Source organism: Mchenga conophoros, linkage group LG6, assembly GCF_057382185.1.
Source record: "Mchenga conophoros isolate Kocher_MC1m ecotype Shallow Benthic linkage group LG6, M_conophoros_male_GT1.1, whole genome shotgun sequence".
Lineage (NCBI taxonomy): Eukaryota > Metazoa > Chordata > Actinopteri > Cichliformes > Cichlidae > Mchenga > Mchenga conophoros.
Genome location: NC_140531.1, coordinates 42,853,029 through 42,879,245, shown reverse-complemented (window position 1 = coordinate 42,879,245; position 26,217 = coordinate 42,853,029). Strand labels below are relative to the sequence as shown.

The following is a 26,217-nucleotide window of genomic DNA, read 5'->3' as shown; positions in this document are numbered from 1 at the left end:
TGCACCCTTCAGCCCCACACAAAAATCATGCAAAGCCGCAGACTTGAAATATGAAGCTGGAACAGCGACAGGCTGCCAGAGAGTCGATATCCGGGTTATTGAATCTGAATGAGGCAAAAATAAAATGTCAGCAGACGGGTCACGGTCACAGTACGACTAACAGCCAACAGACATGAACCAAGCTGCTGTGGGAACTAAATAAAAATATCTCTACTTTAGGAAAGAAGTAAAGCAACGCTGACCTAAAATATAAAAACACAGAGGAAACCTCTGTTTGATCAAACCTGTCAGCACAAACCTGCAGGAGGGTCTGCCCATAACCCCTACAATCAGAATAACTCTGACTAATAACACAAAGAGTCAGGATCAAGGTTATCATGTCCACCAAATGAGAATAAAACCAGCTGGGACAACAAACAAAGACAAAGACTGACATCCTGAGGAGGCTTCAGTGATCGTAATAAACCAAACTGAGACTCAAACATCAAAAACCTCCTGATACTCAGACGGGAATAAAACACAATCAAATGAAACCAGCCCACATTTTAACCCTGACTTCAGAGACGGCTGTGCTGTAGGGTGAACCTGGGGCCTCATCCCTGCAGACTCCTCCAGGTGAGCCCGCGCAGGCTCTCAGGTACACACGGCTGAGGCGATGACGTCAGCCAGCCTTTAAATCGTGAACATGAGCCGTGATAAGCTTAAAGTCACTCACCGCCTGTTCATGGGCCGGACCCGCACAGCCACCCGGACCGACGCCATGGCTCATCCCGCTGCTGTCCGCCGCTCCGCGGAGAGGAGCCGCTTTATGGCCGCTAACAGGCGAGCGGATAAACGGGGCAAAAGTCGTACAGATAAAAGCGGAGTGCGGAGAATGGTCCAAAGGGCACAGATGGAGACCGGGTGGGGGGGAGGGGGTCTCGGGAGCGAGTGGATGCTATCAGAGTCCGCTGACACCGAGTCGCTGTCCCGCTGCCTCAGACCTGCGGTCGCTGCTAGCTGCTAGCCTGCTAGCCGGCATCAGGTGGTAAAAACATCGGGAAGTATGGAAGCCAGGAGGGGACACACCTCCGGAAGGACGGGAAATGATCTGTATGAAGAAATACAGGACGCGAGAGATTTTAATGTACATCTTTTAATAACTGGGGGTAAACAAAAACACACATTTGAGGTTTTATATGAAAAAATAAGTATACAGAAAGCAAAATTAATAATATGATTAATGATTAATAATAATAATACCTGACAGGTTTTTAAGTGACTGAAATTAATCACACATATATTTACCTAAACAGATGAAGACTGGCGAAAAATCATGAAAACAAGTTAAAAAAAAGTTTGAAAAATGCAAAATTAAGAAAACTTCAGATTTTTTTTTTTAGCATTGTTTTTTTTTATCTAACTGAAAATAAGTACTGTATTGGAAGATGGAATAGTTTGGCCTGTGCAGAAACCTCTAAGGGCTGTTTTGTTTTGTTTTTTAGTTTCTAACATTTTATTTCAGTGAGCACTTGCATGTCTGAGCTTTTGCTGTCACTGACAGCCAGGTCACTGCTGAGGGTCACTGATGCCAACAGACTCAATAAACTGATCAACAAGGCCATTAATGTTGTGGGGATGGAGCTGGACTCCCTTAGGGTGGTGTCTGAGAGGCAGAGATTGTTTAAGATAAAGACAATGCTGGATAACACCTCCCACCTACTCCATGACATGTTGGCCAGTCACAGGAGCACATTCAGTGAGAGACTGAGATTACCAAAAACACCACTGAACAACACATATTAGTGCTATTTCTTAAATTTGTAAACTCTGTAACATGTTGTATTATTTAAATACATTTACTGTTACTGTCTTGGAGCAACTGTGACCCACATAATTTACTTGGGGATTAATAAAGTATTCTGATTCCGATTTTAGTTTAGATTTAATGAGTTGTAATAAGCTCACAGGTAGCTGCAGTTCTCCTCCTGGCCTGCTGGTGGCGGCGGAGGGCAGAGGTCGTGAAAGCTTCAGCCGGCGCCACAGCGAAGTGTTTCCGGAAACTACATGAGCGGTGTGAGCCCAGAGGAGGTGAGCTCTATATTTATGTTAAAAACGTTTATCCGAGGCTCCTCTGACCGCGGTTAAACGGAGGAGCTGCTGGGCGGAGGTTAAATCTGTAGAGGCGACTTTTGACGTTCAAGCGACGCCAGAAAAAAACATTTAGTTTAAAGGCTAGCTGGGCTAAGCTAACACATGCTAACATTAGCCGAGTGAGAGAGGTTTCTGGGAAGCTTTGAATGAATTCAAGCTGAAGCTTTTGATTTAGCCAGATCTCCTCAAACAGCGAGTTTTAAAGTGTAACGTAAACGATTTGTTGCTGCTCTGGTTGTGTGAGTTTACCGAGACATTAGCAAGTATTAAACGGGTAAACGAGGTTTAAAGGTGGAGTTGAACACTGAAGAAGCTGAAGCTGCTCTCCTGTTGTCTCCTCAGACTCCACCATGGACATCAGACCGAACCACACCATCTACATCAACAACATCAACGATAAAATCAAGAAGGAAGGTGGGTGCTGTTCCTCTGCATGGCTAACAGCAGCGAGTTTCTGCTGGAATCGGCATTAAAACTGCTGTGCTGACGATCACAATGCTGATTATTATCTAATTTTAACAATCAGACACATCAAACACCGCAAAGGCTGGAAGAATAAAAACTAAGCATTAACTTAATGAAACACTGATTATAATCCATCAGACTGCTCCGTGTTTTAATGAGAGAGCTGCGGTATTGATTTAACTGTTAGCTCACACAGTCGGCGTTTTACCGGCTTTCTTTCCAACAGTTTCAGCAACAGTTGCCTCAGGGGCTTAGAATCAGAATCAGAAACTTTATTGTCATTGTCACAAGAACAACGAAATTAAGAATGGTCCCCGATCATTGCATCATCCCTAGCAATATCAAAATATAAATAAAACAATAAAATTCAATAAATAAAATAGAATACTTAAAATACTGATAAGACGTAACAGTAAAACATTCACATACATTCCCACACACATGCTTCAGACCGTGCATAGATTAACACAAGAGTGGCGTGATGGACATTTTTTTGTAGTATTCAGATGTGTTATTGCAGTTGGATAACAGCTGTGTTTGAGTCTATTAGTCCTTGCGCTGATTGCCCTGTACCGTCTGCCTGAGGGCAACAGTTCGAACAGGGAGTGGCCAGGATGTGAGGTGTCTGTTATGATGTTTTGGGCCTTTTTAAAACAGTGGATGTTGTTAGACAGGACAGAGTAGCTACGGCCCACTTTGCCTTTATAATCACATCTTTACAGCTAACCCTTGATTCTTTTAGACTGCCTCAAAGTCCTTCTTTCTATTTATTAAACTTTAACAATATCGTCACTCTTTTCTACTTTCAGTCTTTATTATGTGTAGTTTCACCTTTCATTGAAATGCCATCTTATCTGCTGCCAGTACACTTATCAGTAACTGTGATTGGTCAGATGCTGCCAGCAGCGTCCCCATCAGGGGAAATCAGGGAGAATACCTTAGTAGTAGCTTTGTAGTGCCGGGGTCGGGATAAGTCATCGTCTCTGTGGCATTCAGAGAGAAAAGTCCACATCACATAAAATGACCGTAAACGCATCTCAACACATCCATACTACAGTTCAGTAAACGTGTGTGTGTGTGTGTGTGTGTGTGTGTGTGTGTGTGTGTACGCGCGCTATTTGAGTGCAGAGAAATAGAACAATCGCAGGAATAACAAAAACAAACATTATGTATGTACTGCTGAATTTCTTGCAGGAAACGAGGAGCCTTTTTCTCTGCAGGCTTCACTCTGAACTTTGTTCCAAAACATGTTTTAATCATAAAGGTTTTGACAAAAACTGTCAAATGAATTCCTCATTTTTCAGTTTTCTTCTTATTTCTTTTTTATTTGGTTCAGAAGTGGCCGTACTGATAATTAAGAATGAAATCTTCTGATTAGCAACACGTTGGAATCATGTAAACTTTATAAAGTTCTTGCTCAGATGTGGCTCCAGACTCCGAGCCCTACTTTCTCAGTTCAGTCATTTTTAAGATAAATAAATCAAACAAATGTTCCACAGTTAAAGTTTTACTGATACAGACGTTTAGATTTCGCAGTAATAATCTTCCTCTGAGTTATTTCTGATGTGAATGCAGCTCGAACTGATTCTTCTCTTGAAGCTTCATCCATGAATCATTTCTTTAAGACTTTAAAGTTTAATTAACTGATAATCACCAAGGATGGAGTACCAGCTGCCTGTGACCTTTGACCCTCCTTATAATAAAAAAAATAAAAAGACTCCGGGATGAACGTCGAGATGTTTGTGAGGGTGTTTGAACTCGTCTCATCTTCCTCCCGCAGAGCTGAAGCGCTCGCTCTACGCACTCTTCTCCCAGTTCGGGCAGGTCATCGACATCGTGGCCATGAAGACGATGAAGATGAGGGGACAGGCCTTCGTCATCTTCAAAGAGCTCGCCGCCGCCACCAATGCCCTGAGGCAGCTGCAGGGCTTCCCCTTCTACAACAAGCCCATGGTAGGCTGGAATGCCACCTTCGTCGTGGTCATCGCTGACTTCCTCCCTCTGAGCAGCTGCGCCTTTAACCCTTTTGTTTTTTCCAGAGGATACAGTACGCCAAGACCGACTCTGAGGTCATCGCCAAGGTCAAAGGATCATATGGCGACAAGGAGAAGAAGAAGAAGGAGAAGAAGAAGGCTCAGGAGCTGGCGGCTAACGCCACAAAGAAACCGGCGGCGGTGAGCGAGCCAATAAAATGTCTCCCCTCACTGCTTCATCAAACCTGTACATTTCACCTCGTTCCTGCTGTGAGACAGGAAGTTACTGTTCACCAGACTCCATTCACAAAAACAGCGATTTCCCCTGACAGCCCAAGTGAGCTGTTCGCCCACGGCTGCTGTGATTGGTCAGTCGGTTTGTGTTGGAAGACATTTCCAGCGATGGCAGAAATCTCTCGTCTGGTGGATCAGAGCGACGGTTCCCTCCTTTACCACCGGGGGCGCCGTTTCTTTTTACGTTTGACGTTTTTCTGTTTTTCAAAGATTGATTTATTTTTTTTAAAGATTTTGAAAAAGTGCGTTTAACGTTTTAGTCATCGTTATGTGGCAACCCGGCCAACGTTAACGGGTAGCTGTTTATGGTTAGACATGGCGTCGCCCTCCCACAATGAGAGGACCATGAAGGAGGGTGTGTGGGCGGGGCCTGTGTACAGAAACCCTTCATGTAATACCGGGTATGATCACATGTGAATGTATTTGTAAATAAATTAGTGCTCGTTTGGGCCGGGCTGGTCGCGGGGGGCCGGGCTGTAGTGGATGCGTGCTCGCGCTCCTGCAGCTGTCTCCCAGCATCTGCGATGATGTTGAAGCTGCACTTCGTGTCTTTACGTGAGACCGTCGCAGCGCTCCAGCTGCTGCTTCGTAGTCGTCTTTATTGGACTGTGAATATAAATCAGCCGCCTCATTTCAGGCTAAATCGGCAGCCGCTGCAGGTGGAAGCAGCCAGACTCCTCTTCATCAGCCGCTCTAACAGGGTTTCCGACAGGAAATGGCAGCAGCGGGGCCGGGCGGCGGACGTAAATGAGCCTTAAACCAGGATGGCTGCTGCGCTCTGCTCCTTTATTCTGTCGTTTAACTAAGTCTGTGAACCACTCGGCGCTCACTTCTCCTCTCGCTGTTCCCGGTTTTCCCGGCGCTGTATTCATTTCTGACTCTGCTCTGTTCGCCATTCCTCTGGAGATGAAACCTTTGAACGTGTTTAACGCCTCTGTCTTCTTTCTTGTTTGCAGGGATTGGCCCCTCCTGCGCTCACACCTGCGGTGCAGGTAAGTTTTACCTGAGCGTTGTCATGCCTTTGCCTGTCCTGTTATTCCACAGGAGCCGGAAAAAACCTCCTTTTCCTGATAAGGAAACAAAGTTGAGTGATGGCGCCCTCTGGGTTTGCCGTGGCTCAGTGGGAGGCTGTGGGCCGTCGGTGGTTTGATCCCCACCGCCTACAGCCTGCGTTCTGTTGTCATTGTTTTAACGTGGCTGCAAACAGTGGATCGACGCCACCTGCTGGCCACAGCAGTGTGTTGCAATCTAACGGCTGCTGCTTTAACAGCAGGAAAATAACTCGATAACTTTTAGAAAATTAAAAATTTCTGTTAAAATTTATAGAAAAGTGAAAGCAGTGAACATAAATCCCACGCTGGCCCGGGTCTCCTCCTGTTTCCCGTCTCTGGCTCACCCATGGGATACGTCAGAGTTATGAGTGACTCGCTGTTAACGGCGTGCTGCGACCAGGCGCTGATACGGCTCTCGTTCTCTTCGCAGGTTCCAGACAACCCTCCGAACTACATCCTGTTCCTCAATAACCTCCCCGAGGAGACCAACGAGATGATGCTGTCCATGCTCTTCAACCAGTGAGTGCTGCACAGCTCACTGTGGTCCTGCCACACACACACACCTGCTGCTCCACACACACACCTGCTGCTCCACACACACACCTGCTGCTCCACCCACACACCTGCTGCTCCACCCACACCTGCTGCTCCACACGCACACCTGCTGCTCCACCCACACACCTGCTGCTCCACCCACACACCTGCTTCTCCAAACACACCTGCTGCTCCACCCGCACACCTGCTGCTCCACCCACACACCTGCTGCTCCACCCACACACCTGCTGCTCCAAACACACACGCTGCTCCACCCACACACCTGCTGCTCCACACACACAGCTCCATCCACGAGGCTGCCAAGCTGCCTGATTTAAGACTTCAAACAAATGTGAACAAAAGCTAAATGCAGTGATTTACAAATCTGATCATTTATGCTCAGCTGAAAACATCAAAGGTTTAAAGTTGTAACATTGTATTTATTAAGTCCATATTTCAAACGTTTGTGGTCACATCCAGCAGAGTTTCCATACGTCAGAGATCTGAACGTGCTCAGCCTCCTGATGTTTGAACGTTTGTTTTTCGCCTGCAGGTTTCCGGGTTTCAAAGAAGTGCGACTCGTGCCCGGGAAACACGACATCGCCTTCGTGGAGTTTGAAAGCGACACTCAGGCGGGCGTGGCCAAGGACGCGCTGCAGGGCTTCCGGATCACGGCGACCTGCGCCATGAAGATCACCTACGCCAAGAAGTAGTCGCCTCGTCCAATCAGAGACGGGACACAGAGACTGAGGGGGGGCGGGGCTGGCGGTTTGGGGGATTTCTGTCGTCTGGCGGTGTGCGGAGCCTAATGGCGTCTGTTTGTTTTTGTTTTTTTAAGTATATTTTCTAAGAGGAACGCCACGGAGCTGCTTCTGATTTTGTAAAATAAAATCATTTTTCATAAACGTGCCTCACATTTTTACTCTGACCCCCTCAGGTCTCAGAGGTCACGGTGTCATCTGACAAGGGTTTAGAGAGCACTCTTCTCCTTAGCGACCGGCAGTTGCCGTGGTTGCCAGTCGGCGTTTGAGCCTGTGTGGTTTTAGACGTGAGCGCTGAGACGACTCAAGCCTGTGTGTTTTCGCCGCGTTTCACCTCAGGCTGCTTTTACATTATTGATCAAAGCTTCGTGTCGTCATGCCGACAGGTTGGCTCACGCCGGCGGCGCCGGCAGCTCGTCTCGGGTCTTCAGGATATGAAAACCTTGTTAAAGCAAAGCCTCGGGTTTTATTTCTGTCGTAGCCGAGTTGTAGTTGATCATCAACAACATCCAATTAAAATCCAAGAGTTTCACCAAACGTGAAGCTCCGCCTCTGTTAGTACAGTAACCTCACAGCAGCCGTATTATTGGTCAGATGATGTCATTCCAAAGGCTCCAACAGTACAAACACGCTCAGGTCAGGTGACGCTTCAGCCACCTGTGTCACCATCCGCCGGCTGGTTAAACGTGCAGATGCGTTATAACTGCACAGGTGTCAGAACGGAGGATTGACTCAAACTACAGGGTTTTTTTCTACGCTTGGGTCTGTATGATGTCACAGAGCTCTTGTCCTTATATGGTCATCGGGCCTTGCCAGCTGCTGTTCAAAGCTTTACCTTAGGATAACCTGTTTCTGCGACGAAGCTGACGAGACCCGACCCCTTAAGATGAGCAGAACAGGATTCTTCTGGGTTTTAAAGTAGAACTTCTTCCTCTTGTTTCTGTCAACGTTGTGATTTTTTTATTAAAAGTGATTTAAACATGTGCGGCGTTGTTGTAGATTCTTTTCCAGTCGTTTTCCTGCCTCCACCTGTCTGTCGTGTCGCTAAACAGAGAAGGGTTATTGATCGCCGTCGGCACATCAGTGCTTTCTGTGATGTCGGCTGTTAATTTCCTCAGAGATGCCTGCAGGGGTTTATGGGATTGTGGAGCTGTAAGTCAGCCGTGACGGGGTGGGATCGACTTTTGGTATTTTATTGTTTGGTCTCACGGTGCAGGCCGTCTGAAGAACAGCGACACGTGGAGCGTTTGTATGAGGGCCTGTAGGAAGCACAGCCTGTATATAAAAGATGGAGGTAGCAACCTTGACCAAATAGTCACACACTGGCTTGTAAAAGTGAAACCTCGACGCCTGGAACTGAAACATCATCACAAGTGGACTGACTCAAGTTTGGAGCCTCAAGTGGCCATCAGAGGAACTGCAGACGCTGTAAAAGCCTCTGACGCAACAGGTTAGCGGGGGAGGGAAGACAAATGTGATGTCATGCTGCTCTGGTGCTCTAACCTGTGAAAACAGGTGAGCAGAGAACGAGTGCTCGTCACAGGAAGTCGTGCAGCCGTCGGGACATCGTTCTGCCAACTTCCTCTGTTTAAGCTCCTCCCTCTCAGTGCCTGACACGGCGGTACAGCTGTGGCTTAGACTGGGTGAGATGTACCTGTGCAGCTGTGATGTCAGTTTTGGCAACAGCGAGCATTTTTGCCGTGGTCGTCTCTGTGTTTAGGAAGCCGGTGTGACGCCTGAAGGTCTGAACCAATGAGCACAGGCCGGAGAACATTTCTGACTAAGAATCATCATAGATTTAAATTTGAGCCAAAACTAAAGACTGAGCTCAAAAACTCATCAGGAAACAGCAAATAGGCTTTGCAACCACGTTACTGCCCTCTGGTGGCCAGCATAAAAAGTGCAGGTTGACTTTTCAGGCCCCGAAGCTTCGTCCATATCTGACACATCGATGTGAAGAGCTGAAGATGCAGCTGACATTTGGAGGAAGAAGCTTGTGGGTCTTAAGTTTAGATTAAAAAGTTTTCAGGTTTTTGTGACTTTAGGAGCTTAAAACAGACATAAACACTCCAGTGAGGCCGAGCGTTAAACCTCCGACTGAATCACACCCTCGACCAGAAGATGGAAGGCCACCTCAGGTTTTATGTTTCATTCAGAGTTCATTCCTCCGCCTGTGGAGAGTTTCCACCCCCCCGCTGCTTCAATTTATCTGCCTCTTTGGCAGCTGCAGGAAAATGAATCAAAATGTTTGAGTGCATCAACAGAAGCGACCGGAGAGCAGCCACGCTGAGACACGCACGAGGAAATCTTTCATCCTGGATGGAAAACGCATGCAAATGATCTTTATTCACTGTACGCTGATAAATATGACAGTCACATTAATAAATAACCAGCAGAGGAGGCAGGAGAGTGTGCGAGGCCTCTGCTTTTTAAAACACAAACAATAAATGTTTCAAAGTACACACTGTGCCTGCGTTTGAAGTAATGTGAGTGCCCAAAATGAACCGAAGCCATCAGATGGGTGTAAAGAAGCACTCGCTGTAAAAACATCAGCAGCATGTGCTGTTGATGGGATATCAGCCACAATTAAACTGGGCCCGGGCTGTACTTGTGTCTGCCCCCTGGTGGTGGAGACGGAGACAAAGATGGACGTAGCTGCCTTGACGTCTCTTTTTTTTAATGAATCCAGATTTGAAGCCTCGAGGTAAACGTGCCCGCCGTTGCTGTGCTGGTTGCAAAAATGGAGCTTGGACGAGGAGGGGCGGGTCTAACTGAAACCGGATGCTCATTGGCAAATGACAAGTCACAGGATAATCGTCCATTAAGAATCCTGGAAACAGGATCTTATCTTACAGTCTGTGCATTTTGCAGACGCCAAAATATCATAGAAGTTCTAAATCATCATCATCATCATGTGAAAGTGTTATACACACTCAGAGGCTCATATATGTATACATGTGCATATTTCAGATTAAGGACAGACAAACCTGTAATTGTGTCGTTGTGTAATTTTGATTTCTGTCCGCACAAATGTAAACATGCGCACAACTCCATCAGAAAGGAACGTGATGGTCAGTCGGGAAGCAGGTGACACTTTAATGTTGTCTGCAGAAACCAAGTGGCAAATGGTCTGTATTTGTATAGCGCCTTACTTAGTCCCTAAGGACCCCAAAGCACTTTACACATTCAGTCACGCACACATTCACACACTGGTGATGGCAGCTGCATTGTAGCCACAGCCACCCTGAGGCGCACTGACATATGGGCTCAAATTGTGGTCATAAATATTTTGTACTTGTAAATCAGGATTTGTATGTGTAAAAAGAATTTGTGTGTGGCCAAAAAATCTGTGAGAAACTCAAGTTTCAAGTTACAAGTACGGATTTTTGACCCTATTTTTCTTCCTTTCATCTGATTGGTCAATGTCATGTCAATCACAAATGTAACAATCCAATCAGAGAACAGATGGGTTTGGCTGTCGAGGGGCGTTTTTTTTGAACTGCAGGTCCTTGAAGGGAATAAATGCCCTTTTACATGCCAACCCAGCGTTTTCCTTCATCACCACGAAGGAAAACAGTCTGTGGTCGTCCGAGTTTGGTGATTTTTGTGTCACAGGTCTACGTGTTTAATACAGGGACTTCCACAGCCTTTTCACCAGCGCTGCGGACCGCGGGGGGGCGGGCAGTGTTTGGAAATGACAGTCTTCATTACAAAGCTTTCTTCGTTATGAATTAGCATACATGTTTTTATTAAACATTTGAAGAAACAGCAAAAAAAACAGAAACTCTTGTAGAGGACATAAAGTCAGAGATAGAAAAGACAAGGAGCAGGTGCATCTAGTGCAGGTAGAGCTGCTGCAAAAACCCACAGAGCTCAGCAGCCAGCAACAAATCCTGGATCCTTTGCTTTTAGTTAGCAGTTAGCATTAGCAGCACATCCTGCTGTGATGTGAAAGGACTTTTATGCTGCGCACTGTGACTCACAGCAATGGTCCCGGGTCAGCCCTGACTTTGTGTTAAACTAATCCTAAAGTAATGATGTTATTTCTAACCACTGATATAGCACAACTTTATCCTTTCAACAGCTGCTGAAAGTTAGGGGACCTAGCTGCTATCGGATATTTATATAGAGATCCTCCAGCTTCAAACCCTTCAAGGAGTTCAAAAAAGCGCCCCTCCGACAGCCAAACCCATCTGTTCTCTGATTGGATAGTTAAATTTGTGATTGACATGACATTGACCAATCAGATGAAAGGAAGAAAAATAGGGTCAAAATTCGTACTTGTAACTTAAAACTGGAGTGCAGAGTTTCTCATGTAGTTTTTTGGCCACACACAAATTTTTTAACGCATACAAATCCTGATAGTACAAAATGTTTATGACCACAATTTCAGCCCATACTGACAGAGTGGCGCCACCTCTGACCACCACCAGTAGGCAACGGGTGAAGTGTCTTGTCCAAGGACACAACGACCGAGACTGTCAAAGCCGGGCATCGAACCGGCAACCTTCCGATTACAAGGCGAAGTCCCAACTCTTGAGCCACGATTGCTCCTACAGCCACATCAGACGCTTGAGCCGCTGCCACAGGTGAAGGCTGGGGTGTAGATAGATAGATAGAACTTTATTAATCCCTCGGGTGGGTTCCTCTGGGAAATTCGATTTCCAAAAAAGCACAGCACCGACAGAAGTTACAGAGTTACAGAATATTACACACACATATATATAAATACAGAGACAATATAAATAAAATATACGAAGGGGATAAATAGAATAAATAGGAATAAAAAATAAAAATACAAGGGAATTGCACATTTCAAGTATTGAGGTCTATTGCATCGTTGACTATTAACAAAGGTATTGTACAGTGAGGTGCAGAGGCACTACAGCTTAGTTGTTCCCTCCTTTGTCCTCCTGTCTCCCCTCCCTCTCCCCTCCAGAGAGGAGTTAAACAGTTTGATGGCGTGTGGGACAAAGGAGTTTTTAAGTCTGTTAGTTCTTGTCTTGGGGAGAAGCAACCTGTCACTGAACAGACTCTTCTGGTTGTTTATGGCCGTGTGCAGAGGATGTCTGGCATTGTCCATAATGTCCATCAGTTTCTTTAATGTCCTTTTCTCTGCCACTGTCACCAGAGTGTCCAGCTTCATGCCGACCACAGAGCTAGCCTTCCTGATCAGTTTCTCCAGCCTGGATGAGTCCCTCTTTGCTGTGCTGCTCCCCCAGCACACCACAGCATAGAAAAGTACTCCAGCAACCACCGACTGGTAAAACATCCTCAGGAGCTTCCTGCAGATGTTGAAAGACCTCAGCCTCCTGAGGAAGTACAGTCGGCTTTGGGCTTTTTTATACAGGTGCTCTGTGTTGCATGACCAGTCCAGTTTATTGTCCACCCACAGCCCGAGGTACTTGTACTTGTTGACCACCTCCACCTCCTCCCCCTCTATCTGAACCCGCAGTGGACCTGCTCTGGACCTCCCGAAGTCCACAACCAGTTCCTTAGTCTTTGAGGTGTTGAGTTGCAGGTGGTTTGTGTGACTCCATGCGACAAAGTTCCTCACCAGACTTCTGTACTCCTCTTCCTGATCATCCCAGATACACCCCATGATGGCTGTGTCGTCTGCAAACTTCTGAATATGGCATAATTCAGAGTTGTAGCAGAAGTCAGAGGTGTACAGGGTGAAGAGAAGAGGGGACAGCACAGTTCCCTGTGGTGCTCCTGTGCTGCTGACCACTGTGTCAGACGTGATGTCCTTCAGCCTGATGTACTGTGGTCTGTCGGTGAGGTAGTCGGAGATCCAAGCCACCAGGCAGGGGTCCACCTCCATCCTGTTCAGTTTTTCCTGAAGCATACAGGGCCGGATGGTATTAAAGGCACTGGAAAAGTCAAGAAACAGGATCCTGACCGTGCCTTTTCCCCCATCCAGGTGTGAGTGGGCTCTGTGTAGGAGGTACAGGATGGCATCCTCCACTCCGACACCCGCCTTGTATGCAAACTGTAGTGGGTCCTGGGCATGTTGTACCTGTGGTCGGAGGAGGTCGAGGAAGAGCCGCTCTAGAGTCTTCATAAGATGTGTAGATGGGCAGGTAAAGCTGATGTTGACACCACCTCTTGTTCAGTCAAAGGAGCTTGCAAAGAAAAGCGTCTGGACTTCTTTAAGTTACTTGAAGACGTTTCACCTCTCATCCGAGAAGCTTCTTCAGTTCTAAGGTCAAATGGTGGAGAGTCCCAGATATAAACCTAGTGGGAGTTTCCCCCCACAGAGGGACAAAAGGACCCCCTGATGATCCTCTAATCACATGAGCCGAGGTGTGAAACTGGGTGTGGGTCCCAATCAGCCAGAGTTTCGGGTGAGCTCATTGTGAAACCTGGCCCCACCTCATGTTCACCTTGCCATCACTCTGAGAAAGACCCTGAAGTACCTGAACTATGTGAACTAAAGTCACAGGTCTGCAGGAAGCTAAGTGGGCCGCACTCACAGGAGGAGAAGTGCCGTTAAATGAACTCCAAACAGGAAATCTCAGCCTGACACAGACGGGACCGACAGATCGTCCTGCCACAGATGAGCCTCATGTTAAACTCAGTTTTAATGATCGATGTTGATAAAGCAGCAGATCATATCAGGAAACCAGAGGATGAAACAGGAAACAGTCAGTCGGAGACCCTGCAGCTCATCAGGTGGGAGTTTCCTGTGGGTGGGCGTGTTTGTTTTACACTGAAATCTTGGATTCACTGGAGTCAGTCGTCCGGGTTCCTGTGAAAAGCTCTGGTGGTGCAGGTGTTTAGCTGGGGCCTCTGTATGAGCGATTACAGCCTGACGTGATGCTGAGAAACAAAGCCAGCAGCAGTTTGTGGACCTCGGAGCAGATCTGGAGTCAGTCTGGTTTTCGTCATCGCGGCAAAATCCCTGGAAACGGATGATGGATGTGTTTCTGTGCGTCAGTGTGTTTATGGAAGCGCCTGATGCTGCCAGGCTGCTCTCGGAGGTCCTGCAGGTCTCGTCAGCTTCATCGCAGAAACATCAAAGCAGAGAAACCAGAGACGTCTGAGGGTTTAGGAGCAGTGGATGAATGCTGCGTGATGCTTTCACAGCTGACTGTCGGCTCACGGCCTTGTTTTCAGAGGCTGCTGATAATGGAGTCGCCGGGGTCGGGCTCGGAGTGGGCGCATTTTTCCTCCTTTTGATCTGCAGAAAACCCCAAAAGCAATGGTCGCGGACAGCATGGACACGGCCGTCCACCTGCACACAGACACATGAACTGTCTTCATGCCCTCAAAGTAAAAATGTTCGTCCCAGAGTAGGTTGCAACTTTTTAGCTATCAAGCACACACAGTCTGACGTGCCCGAGCACTATGCACAGCCAGCTGGGCGGAGTGTAAATATGCACCGTCTTCACGTTATAATAAAACTGTTGTAAAAGGTTAGTGTTCAGCTTATTAATACCTCGTTTTAAGCAATAAAGAAAAATGCAGTACAGAAATCACGCGAGCGTTTCCTTTGAAACAAAAACTCAGCAAATAGATCAGGAGCTAAAGTTCGCCGGGTTATTACGCTGCGCAGACCAAACAGCGCCTTATTTCTACGAGTCACGTAACACCTCACATCTGCTGTGCGTGACAGGCGTCGCTGTGACTGGACGAAAGCTATTTGTAAGAGTGCCATCTGTTGGTCAGGACGTGGCACTGCAGGTCAGTATACGGGACATTTAAGGTGGAATAAAGGACGAACCTGCTCGTTGTACGGGACGTCCTGCTGTGCGTTGCCATGTAAATAGTTTGCATTTCATGTGTATGTACTTGCTAAGTACATGTGAACAGATCTTGAATAAAAAGATAAAACAGGAGGCCTGTCCCAAAGTCACGTGACAGCTTGAGAGCTCAGTAGTTGGTGGACTTGTGGGAAATGTGTAAGTATTTTATTTTTCTCACATAATTTAATGTTTGGTTCACAGGTAATTGTTGCATTAGAAATCACACACACACACACACACACACACACGTCCTCCGGTCATATCCTGGGTAATAACACGCAGCAAACAGGCTTCCCCTGTCAGAGGCGGTGGGGGGAGGGGGGGGGGTGGAGGTCGGTCGCTGTTCGTCGGGAGCGCGCCTGCTGCTCGCGCTCGTTTCTTTTCATTCAGCAGAGCGGAGCGAGGAAGAGAAGCATTTTCAGGTCTGTATGAAATCCTTCCACATCTTTTATTTATTTCTCTCAGATCAGCTGATTTATTGTTAACAGGACTCACACCCAGCCTCGGGTCACATGGGGGGGGGGGGGGGGGGTTACCCTCTGAAACTTTATTCTGATTCTGTTTTTATGCTTTAAAATCTGCTTTACACGCTGTCAGTGTGTTTAATCTGTAGGATCAGAGACTCTCTGTGTGTTTCTGTGTTTCTGTCTCTGCTGCTGAGCTTTGATTTCTTAACATGAGGTTCAGGGGTTGAAATCAGGGGCCAAAAGTCTCAGAGGAAGGTTAATGCTTCATTTTTAATCTGCTGTGGAGGCAGAGAGGTCTCAGCTATACAGGCAGCAGTCGCTAAAAGATGCTCAGAAATATCTGATCGTGCTGCACCAAGTAGTGACAGGAAAACAAGGAATTGATCTGAACTTATTTGTTATTTTTATTTCTTCTTCACTGCATTTGTATCACAGCTTTATTAAAATTATGTTTTTTGTGAACAAAATGTGAAACGTGAAAAAATTGATCATGTGTCAGCTGATATATTCACTTTATTTTTAAGACAAAATTTTCCGTATAAATTTTTCTCTTTTTAAATATTTTGTATTATTATTTCTCGGTATTATCATTATGTTATCATATAATCATCATGCTCCAGTCAGATCCTAAACATTAAAGCTACTTTTTGTAATTACCATCTGGAAAATACAACTCACATTGTCACCAGCAGGGAGCAGCACTTAGCCAGCGAGTTTGTTAAAATGTCACCTTTTAGTCTTTTTCTAAACAGTGTTGCCTTTTCTCAGCTCACCATCGTAAATCAACACTTAAATGACTTAGACTCACAAGCTGGTCTTACAATGAAGTATATTTAGTCTAAAATACAACCCATGTCTGTTCATCCTTTGTCCAGTATATCCACACCCCCTCTGCACATGCTCAGACCACCTCCACCTCTCTGACTCTGAGCTGTCCCTCTGATGGACTCAGGTCCATCCTGCTCACCGAACGTCTGAACATCTTCAGCTCGACTCCACCGTCTCCAACCATCACAGCAGGCAAGCGACCGTAGTCATGAATACGTTTATAACTAAAGTTTTGGGACATGCAAATGGTTCCACAGGGGTCTATTCGTTATTATTTTTAATAATAATAATTATATTATTATATTATATTAATATTATATTATTATTATTATTAAAAATAAACATTAAATCTGTTTAAAAATATATATATACTGAAATTATTATGAGCACTAAAACATTAAGCAGACGTTAAAGCAGTGCAGTTTAATGTTGTGTTTTTATAATGACATATTGCATGAAAGCTTTTTAAACTGTCTGTTTCTCAGCGATGTAAGCTCCCGAGTCTGTTTAAAAGTATATGAATCAATAATCTGTGAAACATTTTAAAACAACAACGGCAGGAAAGACTCGTCCCCACAGGACACGGCGTGCTGCGCTAAAGGGTTAACGATGATGTGAGCAGCAGCTCCTTGCAGCACAAAGAACAATCAGGAGGCAGGTTGGTGAGAAGCTCCTGCGTCGAGTTTTCAGAGCTGAGATGCAACATTCCCCAGCCTGCAGGCGAATCTGACGACTGCTGCACACCAAACATCCAGCCTCACCCCGAGCGGCCAACGACACGCTCCATCTGCAGCAAACACGCAGGGAAAGAAGCCATCAGCGGTCATGGCAGTAATGGCTTTAGAAACACAGGCTGGCCTGAAGGGGGCGCTCTGTTATATGCATTTATGCTCCCAAACCACTTCCTGTTAATATCACTGTACAGGAACCTGCTATAATTCAGCTGCATGTGCAGCAGGGGGCGCTGTTCCTAGACAAAAACATTTTATTTTAGTCTGTGTAAATTTTCTCACGCTGTCCACAAAACCCCAGCGTTCTGCTAGTGCGTGCTGATTGGTCGGTTAATGATGTAGGACAGGGCGTCGCCGCGATGGTGGTTTCCAAAAGATCGTTAATATGTTACCTCTGAACTATAGCCACTGACTCAAACCCTCCTATTAAAAAATATACAGAAGACAAAAATGTTTGCCCCGTTCAGTCTGGATGAACTCGAGAGCGCCCCCTGCGGTGAGAAGCTCTGTGTTTGTGAGTCTGTGAGGACTAGCATTAGCCTCAACTGGCCGTTAGAGGAACTGCATCTTTTGGTGGGTCCACTTTTAGTCACTGCCAACCGCTAACCGTCAACCTTTTTATTACTGCAACCATGACAACCTCTAGTTAGGGTCCTCGCTTCTCTGACCTGAGAACAGAGGTGAGCTTCACGACAGCGACCAGTCATAGAAAGGTGTTTTTGATCGGTTCAAACGTGAACTTTGGCCCCTCCCAAATTTCAAAGGTTAACCCTTGCCTTGTTGTCCCGTCCCTGCAGGCGTAGCAGTGCGAGCATGCTGACCTGATCCAAAATGTGCACCTCGACCAACAGCAGCTCAGCGCTGGTGGGTGTCTTCCCAGATTACGGGATTTCCCCAGACGAGATCCTGGACACCACGCAGGGGCGGGCCTTCTTCGTGGCCACCATAGTCATTGGCGTGGTGCTGGTGGGCATCATGCTGGTGTGCGGCGTGGGGAACTGCCTCTTCATCACCAGCCTCGCCCGCTACAAGCAGCTCAGAAACCTGACCAACCTGCTCATCGCCAACCTAGCCGTGTCGGACGTGCTGGTGGCAGCGATCTGCTGTCCCTTCCTGCTAGACTACTACGTGGTGAAGCAGCTGTCGTGGGAGCACGGCCTGCTGCTCTGTGCCTCCACCAACTACCTGCGCACTGTCTCGCTCTACGTGTCCACAAACGCTCTCCTGGCCATCGCCGTGGACAGGTGAGTTCACCTCCGGGAACACAAGCAGACAACACAGAGCCTCTGTTTGTGCTTCGGTTGGTTTGGCGTGTAAATGTTCCGTGTGAGAACATCCTGGGTAACGGACGTTCGGTTTATAATATTGCTGAATCTCTGCCACAGCGTCAGCACTTAGAGCTGCCCCTCAGTGGGCTTCCAGAAGCTGCCCAACCAGAGGAAAACTGACTTACCCAGAGGGAGGTCTGAGAGTAGGAGGAGCTAAAAAGGTAGTGAGAGGCTCCGTAAAGGCCAGGATGTTTTATTACAGAATAGAAGTATGGAACAGAAAAGTCCACTCCTCTTTGAAATGATTGGTAATTATTGCTGATGTTCATGGTTTGGTCCTCTGAAACAACCATCAGGATCCTACCAGGATGGACGTCCTTACAGGTGATCCATTTAAATCTTAAATATTCACTTTGTGCCTGAAAGATGGACGAGGTCAGTACGACATCACTCGCTGATGAAGATCAGAGCGTCTGGAGTCCTTCTGACGGGATCAAAACCTCCAACATGAGCATCATGCTTCATCCAATCAGATGTCAGAGGAGAGGCTACACTGTAAAACATGACTGGCAAACATTACAGTAATACTGAGGAAATTTACAGGAAAAATATAGAATCAATACAATGTTACAGTAGTATAAATGCAGTCATATCCTGTCATTTATTTACAGTAACAGTGCTGCAAATTCAATTACTGCACAGTTACTGTAAAGTTTACTGAAGTCCACTGTGATCTTAAGTGGAGCTCATTGCACATTAAATATTAAACATGAAGGTTTTGTTGATTTACTGAGAACTCATTAGTATCTGTAAAAACTGCCACATCTTCTTAAGCTGACCAGTTGGGCCATATTTGAGTTTTGCCGGTCCGATTCTGGGCCCTGGGCCTTACTTTGACACCCCTGTGGGAATGCTGCTTCTTTTAAACGACCATCAGCCCGCCCCGGGGTGGGATCCTTGTACTCTCAGATCAATCTTCAGAGGTTCCTGTCACGTGACCTCAGGTGTGCTTGAGCCAAAGTATGAATGATGTTTGAGTCACGCTAAGAAACCAGATAAGCACTCGAAGCGTGTGAGTCGAAGCGTGTGGCGGCAGCAGCGAGGCCGCTGATGATGTGCAGGGTCCTGACGGTGGCTCCACATCAAGCACATTCCAGAGCGGACCAGCTGACAGACGGGGTTTACATTCTGCTTCAACAAAAGCAGCTCCCGTGTTTCTGAGTGAAACCGGGCAGCTCGCGCTCCGGCGGTCCTCCACGCGTCCTTCATCACGCCTGGCTGACGGCTGTTAGTGTTTCCAGAGAGCTTCTGTGTATCTGGGGACAACAAAGTGGTTCCACTTTCCTCGTTATCCTGAGAGCGAACACATCCAAACATCTGGCAGCGTGTCAGACCGACTCAGGGTACAAACACTTCTGCAGCTGATAACAACACAATCCATTAAATCCAACCAACACGACTGCTGCTTCGCTTACATCAAAGCTCAGCTCCTCTGAAACTGCAAACACAGTCTTACATCAACAGAAACACCAGAACCCCCGAGAGGGGACATCCTGAAAAACTAAAGCTCCATTCAACCAATCCGATCCATTCAGGCAGAAATACCAGGAAAGAAATGTGTCCACAGATTTTAGAGGCGGAAAAGGAGCTCCGCCTTCATAACAGACAAGACGATGACAGCACTGAAAAACAGCAGAAAGATCTCTGACGTGTCCTCACAGTCACAGGTTGAAACGTCCCGTGTCCAGACGGTGCCGTCAGTACGTAACCACCACAAAAACAGTCTTACTTTGTAAAAGAGCAAAACCTCCAAAGGGAACAGGATAAAAAGCCAAATCAGAGGCCCTGATAGGGCCTGAGAGAGCCCGAGAGGGCCTGAGAGGGCCCGAGAGGGCCCTGGCAGTTTGGTCTGAGAGGGCCTGAGAGGACCTGAGAGGGCCCGAGAGACCCGGCAGTTTGGTCTGAGAGGGCCTGAGAGGACCCGAGAGGACCCGAGAGGACCTGAGAGGACCCGAGAGGGCCCCGGCAGTTTGGTCTGAGAGGGCCTGAGAGGACCTGAGAGGACCTGAGAGGGCCTGAGAGGGCCTGAGAGGACCCGAGAGGGCCCTGGCAGTTTGGTCTGAGAGGGCCTGAGAGGACCTGAGAAGACCTGAGAGGGCCCGAGAGGACCCGGCAGTTTGGTCTGAGAGGGCCTGAGAGGACCCGAGAGGGCCCTGGCAGTTTGGTCTGAGAGGGCCTGAGAGGACCTGAGAGGGCCCCGGCAGTTTGGTCTGAGAGGGCCTGAGAGGACCTGAGAGGGCCCTGGCAGTTTGGTCTGAGAGGGCCTGAGAGGACCTGAGAAGACCTGAGAGGGCCCGAGAGGACCCGGCAGTTTGGTCTGAGAGGGCCTGAGAGGACCCGAGAGGACCCGGCAGTTTGGTCTGAGAGGGCCTGAGAGGACCCGAGAGGGCCCGAGAGGACCCGGCAGTTTGGTCTGAGAGGGCCCGAGAGGGCCCCGGCAGTTTGGTCTGAGAGGGCCTGAGAGGACCTGAGAGGGCCCGAGAGGGCCTGAGAGGACCCGGCAGTTTGGTCTGAGAGGGCCCGAGAGGGCCCGAGAGGGCCCCGGCAGTTTGGTCTGAGAGGGCCTGAGAGGACCTGAGAGGACCTGAGAGGGCCTGAGGAGGCCTGAGAGGGCCTGAGGGGGCCTGAGAGGCCCTGAGAGGGCCCGAGAGGGCCCAAGAGGCCCTGAGAGGGCCTGAGGGGGCCTGAGAGGGCCCGAGAGGACCTGAGAGGACCCGGCAGTTTGGTCTGAGAGGGCCTGAGAGGGCCCGAGAGGACCCGGCAGTTTGGTCTGAGAGGGCCTGAGAGGACCTGATAGGGCCCGGCAGTTTGGTCTGAGAGGGCCTGAGAGGGCCCGAGAGGGCCCCGGCAGTTTGGTCTGAGAGGGCCTGAGAGGACCTGAGAGGACCTGAGAGGGCCCGAGAGGACCCGGCAGTTTGGTCTGAGAGGGCCCGAGAGGGCGTGAGAGGACCTGAGAGGACCTGAGAGGGCCTGATAGGGCCCGGCAGTTTGGACTGAGACAGGCTCATCGTCCAGCTGCCAGTCCTTCTGGGTCAAAGTAAGACCAATGTTAGATTAATGCAGCGCTGCTATGTAACTGATGATGTACTGATACTCACAGCCGGACCTTTAGACTGTGATTCATTAAAAATTACAACATTAAAAAATCAGATGATTATGATTCAGCTGATTTAGGAAGCGTTGACTATATTCTGTTTGTTATGTTGATTTCATCATCCCACTGATGTTTGTATTCGTTTATAGTGATTCATTAAGGTATGAAGGAGATATTAATAACAACAAACCATACATGTCTGTGGCACACATGAGCAAAGGTACGCCTTTCAGCACGCTCTCTCCCCCGGTGGTCAAAGGTAAATTATAAGGTGCACTTAAAATCCTTTATTTTCTGAAAAATCGACAGTGCGTCTAATAATGCGGAGCGCCTCATGTATGAATCCTGGTTGTGCGTACTGACCTCGAACCGATTTAATGTGGTTAGAGACAAATGCAGTCGCATGGCAGGATGCTGTAAACGGACCAAACTTCAGCCAGGAGAACGGCTGAGATAATCCATCCACAATACGAGGTTAGTCATTAATATACTGCAGCAACATGGGAACAGAGCTGCTGTGATAGAATACAGCATTAATGAATCGATGGTACAGAAGTGGAGGAAGAAAGAAGAATGAGTGGAGTAGTTTGACTCATCTGTTTTGTTTCGCTTAATGTGCTTTATGGTCCGAAAAATACGGTAACTAAAAATTTATATTATCAAAGCTTCAGAAACCAAAAGTTTTCCGTGTTTTAGAAGCAGTCCGTGTGAAGGGCGCAAAAGCCGGCCCTCCTCCACCTGAGCCAGCTTCCCGTCTGTGTCTGCAGGTACATGGCGATCCTGCACCCGCTGAGGCCTCGTATGAAGCACCAGACGGCGTGCTGCGTGATCCTGACCATCTGGCTCGTCCCCATCTTCATCTCCATCCCGTCTGCCTACATGGCCTCAGAGACGACGTACCCACATGTGGACGGTTGCCCCGATAAGACCTTCTGCGCTCAGATCTGGCCCGTGGACCACCAGGTTTACTACCGCTCTTACTTCCTCCTCGTCTTCGCTCTGGAGTTCGTGGGCCCCGTGTCTGTCATGGCCGTCTGCTACACCCACATCTCCAGAGAGCTGTGGTTTAAAAATGTTCCAGGTTTTCAGACGGTACAGATCCGCAAGAGACTGCAGAAGCGCAGGAGGACCGTGGTGGTGCTGATTCTGGTCCTGGTGGCCTACATCCTGTGCTGGGCGCCGTATTACGGTTTCACCCTGGTGCGGGACTTTTACCCCACCCTTATCTCCACGGACAAGAACTCCCTGGTGGCCTTCTACGTCATCGAGTGCATCGCCATGAGCAACGGGATCATCAACACCCTCTGCTTTGTGAGCGTCCGAAACAGCAGGAAGCAGCTGAATAAGTCCATCAAGTTCCCTCTGAGGCTGGTGAGCTTCGTGGCCACCAAGTGGCTGGATGAAGCTGAGCCGCGGACATCCTCCCTCCGGGTGACGGAGGAGGTGGAGGGCGGCCGGCTGAGGTACTTACCTACTTCTTCTTCTATGGAAGGCACAAAACATCCGGTAAAGCGGCTGCACGCAGAGACTCGGAGCTGAAGTGAGGAGCGAGCTGTGACGTGTTTGCTCAGCAGAACTGTGGCTGCTGCCGAGTGTTAGCGACGCTGCATCGTCCATGGAGAGACTTTCTGATCCCGTTTTTGTCGTTTCCAGCTGTTTGTATCTTATGTGGATGAAAATATTATTATTGTTATTATTTACAACACTGAGGCCAGAGACCTGGGGCCCGTTCTTCGTACGTCGCTTACTACATCCAAGATCAAATCATCGCGCTAACCGTGAGCTCGCTAATCCGGTTCCCCGAACACACCTGCTGTTGACGATTAGTACAGCTGGACGCAGGAATGTGACATCACTGGGTGTCGTAAAAGGGGCTACGCATCGATAGTAGAAACATTGATCGGCAACCCGCTGATTGGTCGGCGAAAATGTCCAAGGGGCGTGCTCGGTATTTTCCGGCAGCAGAGCAAGAACTCTTGAGTGAGGGATTTCAGGAGTTTCAGAGTTTAATTAAAACGCAAGAGAACACTGCAAAGGCTGCAAAAGCAAGGAGAGAGGGCTGGCAGAAAGTTGCTGACAAATCAAACTCGTAAGTAATTTAATAATAATAATAATAATGGATTGGGTTTATATAGCGCTTTCCAAGGCACCCAAAGCGCTTTACGATACCACTATTCATTCACTCCCACATTCACACACTGGTGGAGGCAGCTACGGTTGTAGCCACAGCTGCCATATCGCGCCATCGGCCCCTCTGGCCAACACCAGTAGGCGGTAGGGTAGATCTATCATATGACACTATATTGTCCAATATCATATGGCATTATATTATATTATAATATGTTATATTATATCCCCTTTCACATTAGAGCCACAACAGGACCCACAAGAACATGGGAACAAGTAAAAGTGGAATACAGGAGTATTCTACAGAATGGTAATATTTATCTCTTAGATTGCTTTGCGTCTCTTGGCAAGGTAATACTGGCCTGTAATACTCTGTTAGTTTGTTCATAACAGCAACCAAGAAAAGGGCAGAGGAAAAAAAGACAGGTGGTGGTCCTGCACCCCCTCGTCAACAAGTTGGTTAAGTAAATAATACCCTCACGGGAATATCGATATCTCTCTATGAGCACACTGTCGCGCTGAGCTAAAGGATCCTGTCTATCCCGCAATATACGCTGAATTCTGAGGACTCTCCTTATCAATCTTGCACCTTCCGCAATGGGTTGGTCGCGTATACGGACAGGACATGGCTGCGACAGACTTCCCAAATCCACCTTCGCTTTTATAGCCGTGGTCTCTCATCTTGATTACATGAAGTAATTTACAATTACTACTGTGAAATATGAATTACATCTGTAATAATCACATACATGTAATAGAATGTTAATAGTACATTTCCCTTTTTTAGGAAATGACCTGTATGTATCTGTGTGACATCAATAAAAGGATCAAGTGCTGCATTATCTTTAGTTACATTGATAATATTTATTTATGGTGAAACAGTGGAAAAATATCGCTGTTGCTTTCGTATAAATGAAGCGGACATACCTGCGTGGCCGCGATCTAATCCTGTTTACATAAAGTAAACCTGCTCCCCAGCAGGTTTACGCTTACGGCTCTGTTGCTATGACAGCAAGTCCCGGATGAGCTTCGGGGAACCGACTGATCCAGGATCACGCGAAATCGTCAACAATCTAATCCGGCTAACCTACTTAGCGAGGTACGAAGAACGGGCCCCTGTTTAAACTGGATTGCATTATTAGGGGCGTGGCCTCTCTGACTGACAGGTGGCTGTTGCTGCTAGCGTCACCTGAACTGGACGTCTGCACCATGTTTGTGATGTTGGAGCTTTAAGGAGCGTTTTAATGACATCATGTGACCAATAACATGGCTGCTGTGTGGGTAATTGTGGGAAGTTGCTAACTAGCATTAGCTGCAAAGTTATCTAGATATGGTCACGTCCGACTGCCACCGTGGCAACAGCTACGAAGCTGAAGTGAGGCTTCAGGAAGACGTGTCGACCACCCCTCAGCGTTCGGGGCCCTCAGTTAAAGTGACATAATCAGAGTTTGGTGCGACCTCCTTCTGCCCTCACACCAGCAGTTTGGAAGGAGTCCACCACATCTCCTCCTGCCTCTTCTTCTTCTGTGGATTTCAGCCCGACTCCCCGACGTGCTCCTGCTGTTCAAAGTAAAACTGTTGGTAATGCAGCAGGCTGCGTGCGCATGCACGATTCTCCGCTCATATTCATGTCAAATAAAGATGCATTTTTAAGCTTGTAATGAAGGAGCAGAGGTGAGAGCTGGAGTGGTGCGTGCTGGTGTTCGTGCAGCTTTCAGAGGCTGTTTGTACCTCGGTGCGCTCTCTGCGTGGGCTGGTTTGATCTTTAGACCATCAGTTCAGCCTCCGCCATCGTTTCCACCCTCATTAGTGCCGATCAGCACACAGCTCTGTGAAGCCGGTCTCTTATTTATGTTCACGCAGCAGCTTCAGACGCACAGACTCAAAGTCCGCCAGCGTCCTCTGTAGCAGCATCGAGGGAGTTTATACTGAAATCAATACTGCCTGTTCTTCCTCACATCACAGGGTTTCTGACCTTTCTCTGGTGTGTGTGTGCAGCGCTGTCTCACAGGTTTGATCTGCATATTTGTAATGCTGCTGTTGTATAATCTGCTTAGCAACGATGAACGTGAACCTGAAGAGAACAATGACTCGCTACAGTCCCTCCCTGCTGATTTGCATTGTGTGCCCATGTTAGGGTTCACTCACATGGTTGTAAGTGTTTTAATATTCATTGCGTTGCAAATAAAAAGCGCCTGAAATGGACGAAGCAAACAGGTACAGCTCTGTGAAAACGAACTGCCTCTCTTCTTAAATCATGAACGACCTGGAGCTAAGTCCAGCTTCACTGCCAGGCCTGGTTTAAGTCCAGACTTTGAGCCAATCAGAGGTGGAGCTGCTGGTTCCTGCAGAGCAGCCAGACCGTCACGCGACCACCACCCTGGCTGCTGCTGCTGGGATGTTTCTGGATGAAACGTAGAAAGTTCAGCTTCTGTCTCGTCAGCCCTCAGAATATTATCCTCCAGATGTTTGTTGGCAGATGTGCGACGAGACTTTGTGATCTTCTTGGTCAGCAGTGGTTTCTGCTTGGACTCTCCCATCTTTGCCCCGCCTCTTTCTTACTGTTGACCTCTGACCTTATCTGAGCCAGGTGAGTCTGCAGGTCTGCAGATGTTAATCTGGGCTCTTCTGTGACCTCCACAGCCTGAGAAATGTCTCTGTAACCCTCTCAGGCTGATGATG

At 47.7% G+C, this 26,217-nt stretch overlaps 3 protein-coding genes across 9 annotated transcripts in view; 2 read left to right on the top strand and 1 right to left on the bottom strand.

Annotated features, from left to right (window-relative positions):
- The window catches only part of kif16ba (kinesin family member 16Ba), a 45,102-nt gene extending 20,340 nt beyond the window's left edge, over positions 1-24,762 (bottom strand). For 3 of the 7 annotated variants that reach the window (XM_085278193.1, XM_085278195.1, XM_085278194.1), the window contains exons 1-2: positions 24,463-24,762; positions 716-1,090 (exon numbers count right to left, since the gene is read on the bottom strand). In XM_085278193.1, coding sequence (XP_085134319.1) covers positions 716-762 — 47 coding nt within the window. In that variant the 5' untranslated portion in view covers positions 763-1,090; positions 24,463-24,762. The remainder of the gene's footprint in view (positions 1-715; positions 1,091-24,462) is intronic. The other 4 variants (XM_085278198.1, XM_085278196.1, XM_085278197.1 and 1 more) reach the window with 4 other exon arrangements.
- Positions 996-8,195, top strand: snrpb2 (small nuclear ribonucleoprotein polypeptide B2). Its single transcript, XM_085278261.1, has 7 exons — positions 996-2,070; positions 2,476-2,547; positions 4,379-4,551; positions 4,638-4,772; positions 5,822-5,857; positions 6,348-6,436; positions 7,005-8,195. Exons 2-7 carry the CDS (start codon positions 2,484-2,486, stop codon positions 7,162-7,164), a joined length of 657 nt encoding a protein of 218 aa, XP_085134387.1. The 5' UTR covers positions 996-2,070; positions 2,476-2,483; the 3' UTR covers positions 7,165-8,195.
- On the top strand, positions 17,818-24,202 carry prokr1a (prokineticin receptor 1a). The gene is made up of 2 exons (XM_085278254.1): positions 17,818-18,230; positions 22,176-24,202. The coding sequence occupies exons 1-2, from the start codon at positions 17,818-17,820 to the stop codon at positions 22,945-22,947; spliced, it is 1,185 nt and encodes a 394-aa protein (XP_085134380.1). The 3' UTR covers positions 22,948-24,202.
- Positions 24,763-26,217: the final 1,455 nt, after the last annotated feature.

What these genes read in the sequence shown, in the direction of transcription:
- prokr1a (XM_085278254.1), top strand. Translation starts at nt 17,818, where the DNA reads ATGTGCACCTCGACCAACAGCAGCTCAGCGCTGGTGGGTGTCTTCCCA. An exon ending in CTGGCCATCGCCGTGGACAG is followed by an intron (nt 18,231 to 22,175) that starts GTGAGTTCACCT and finishes CTGTGTCTGCAG; the next exon opens with GTACATGGCGATCCTGCACC.
- snrpb2 (XM_085278261.1), top strand. Translation starts at nt 2,484, where the DNA reads ATGGACATCAGACCGAACCACACCATCTACATCAACAACATCAACGAT. An exon ending in CGATAAAATCAAGAAGGAAG is followed by an intron (nt 2,548 to 4,378) that starts GTGGGTGCTGTT and finishes TTCCTCCCGCAG; the next exon opens with AGCTGAAGCGCTCGCTCTAC. An exon ending in CGCTCACACCTGCGGTGCAG is followed by an intron (nt 5,858 to 6,347) that starts GTAAGTTTTACC and finishes TTCTCTTCGCAG; the next exon opens with GTTCCAGACAACCCTCCGAA.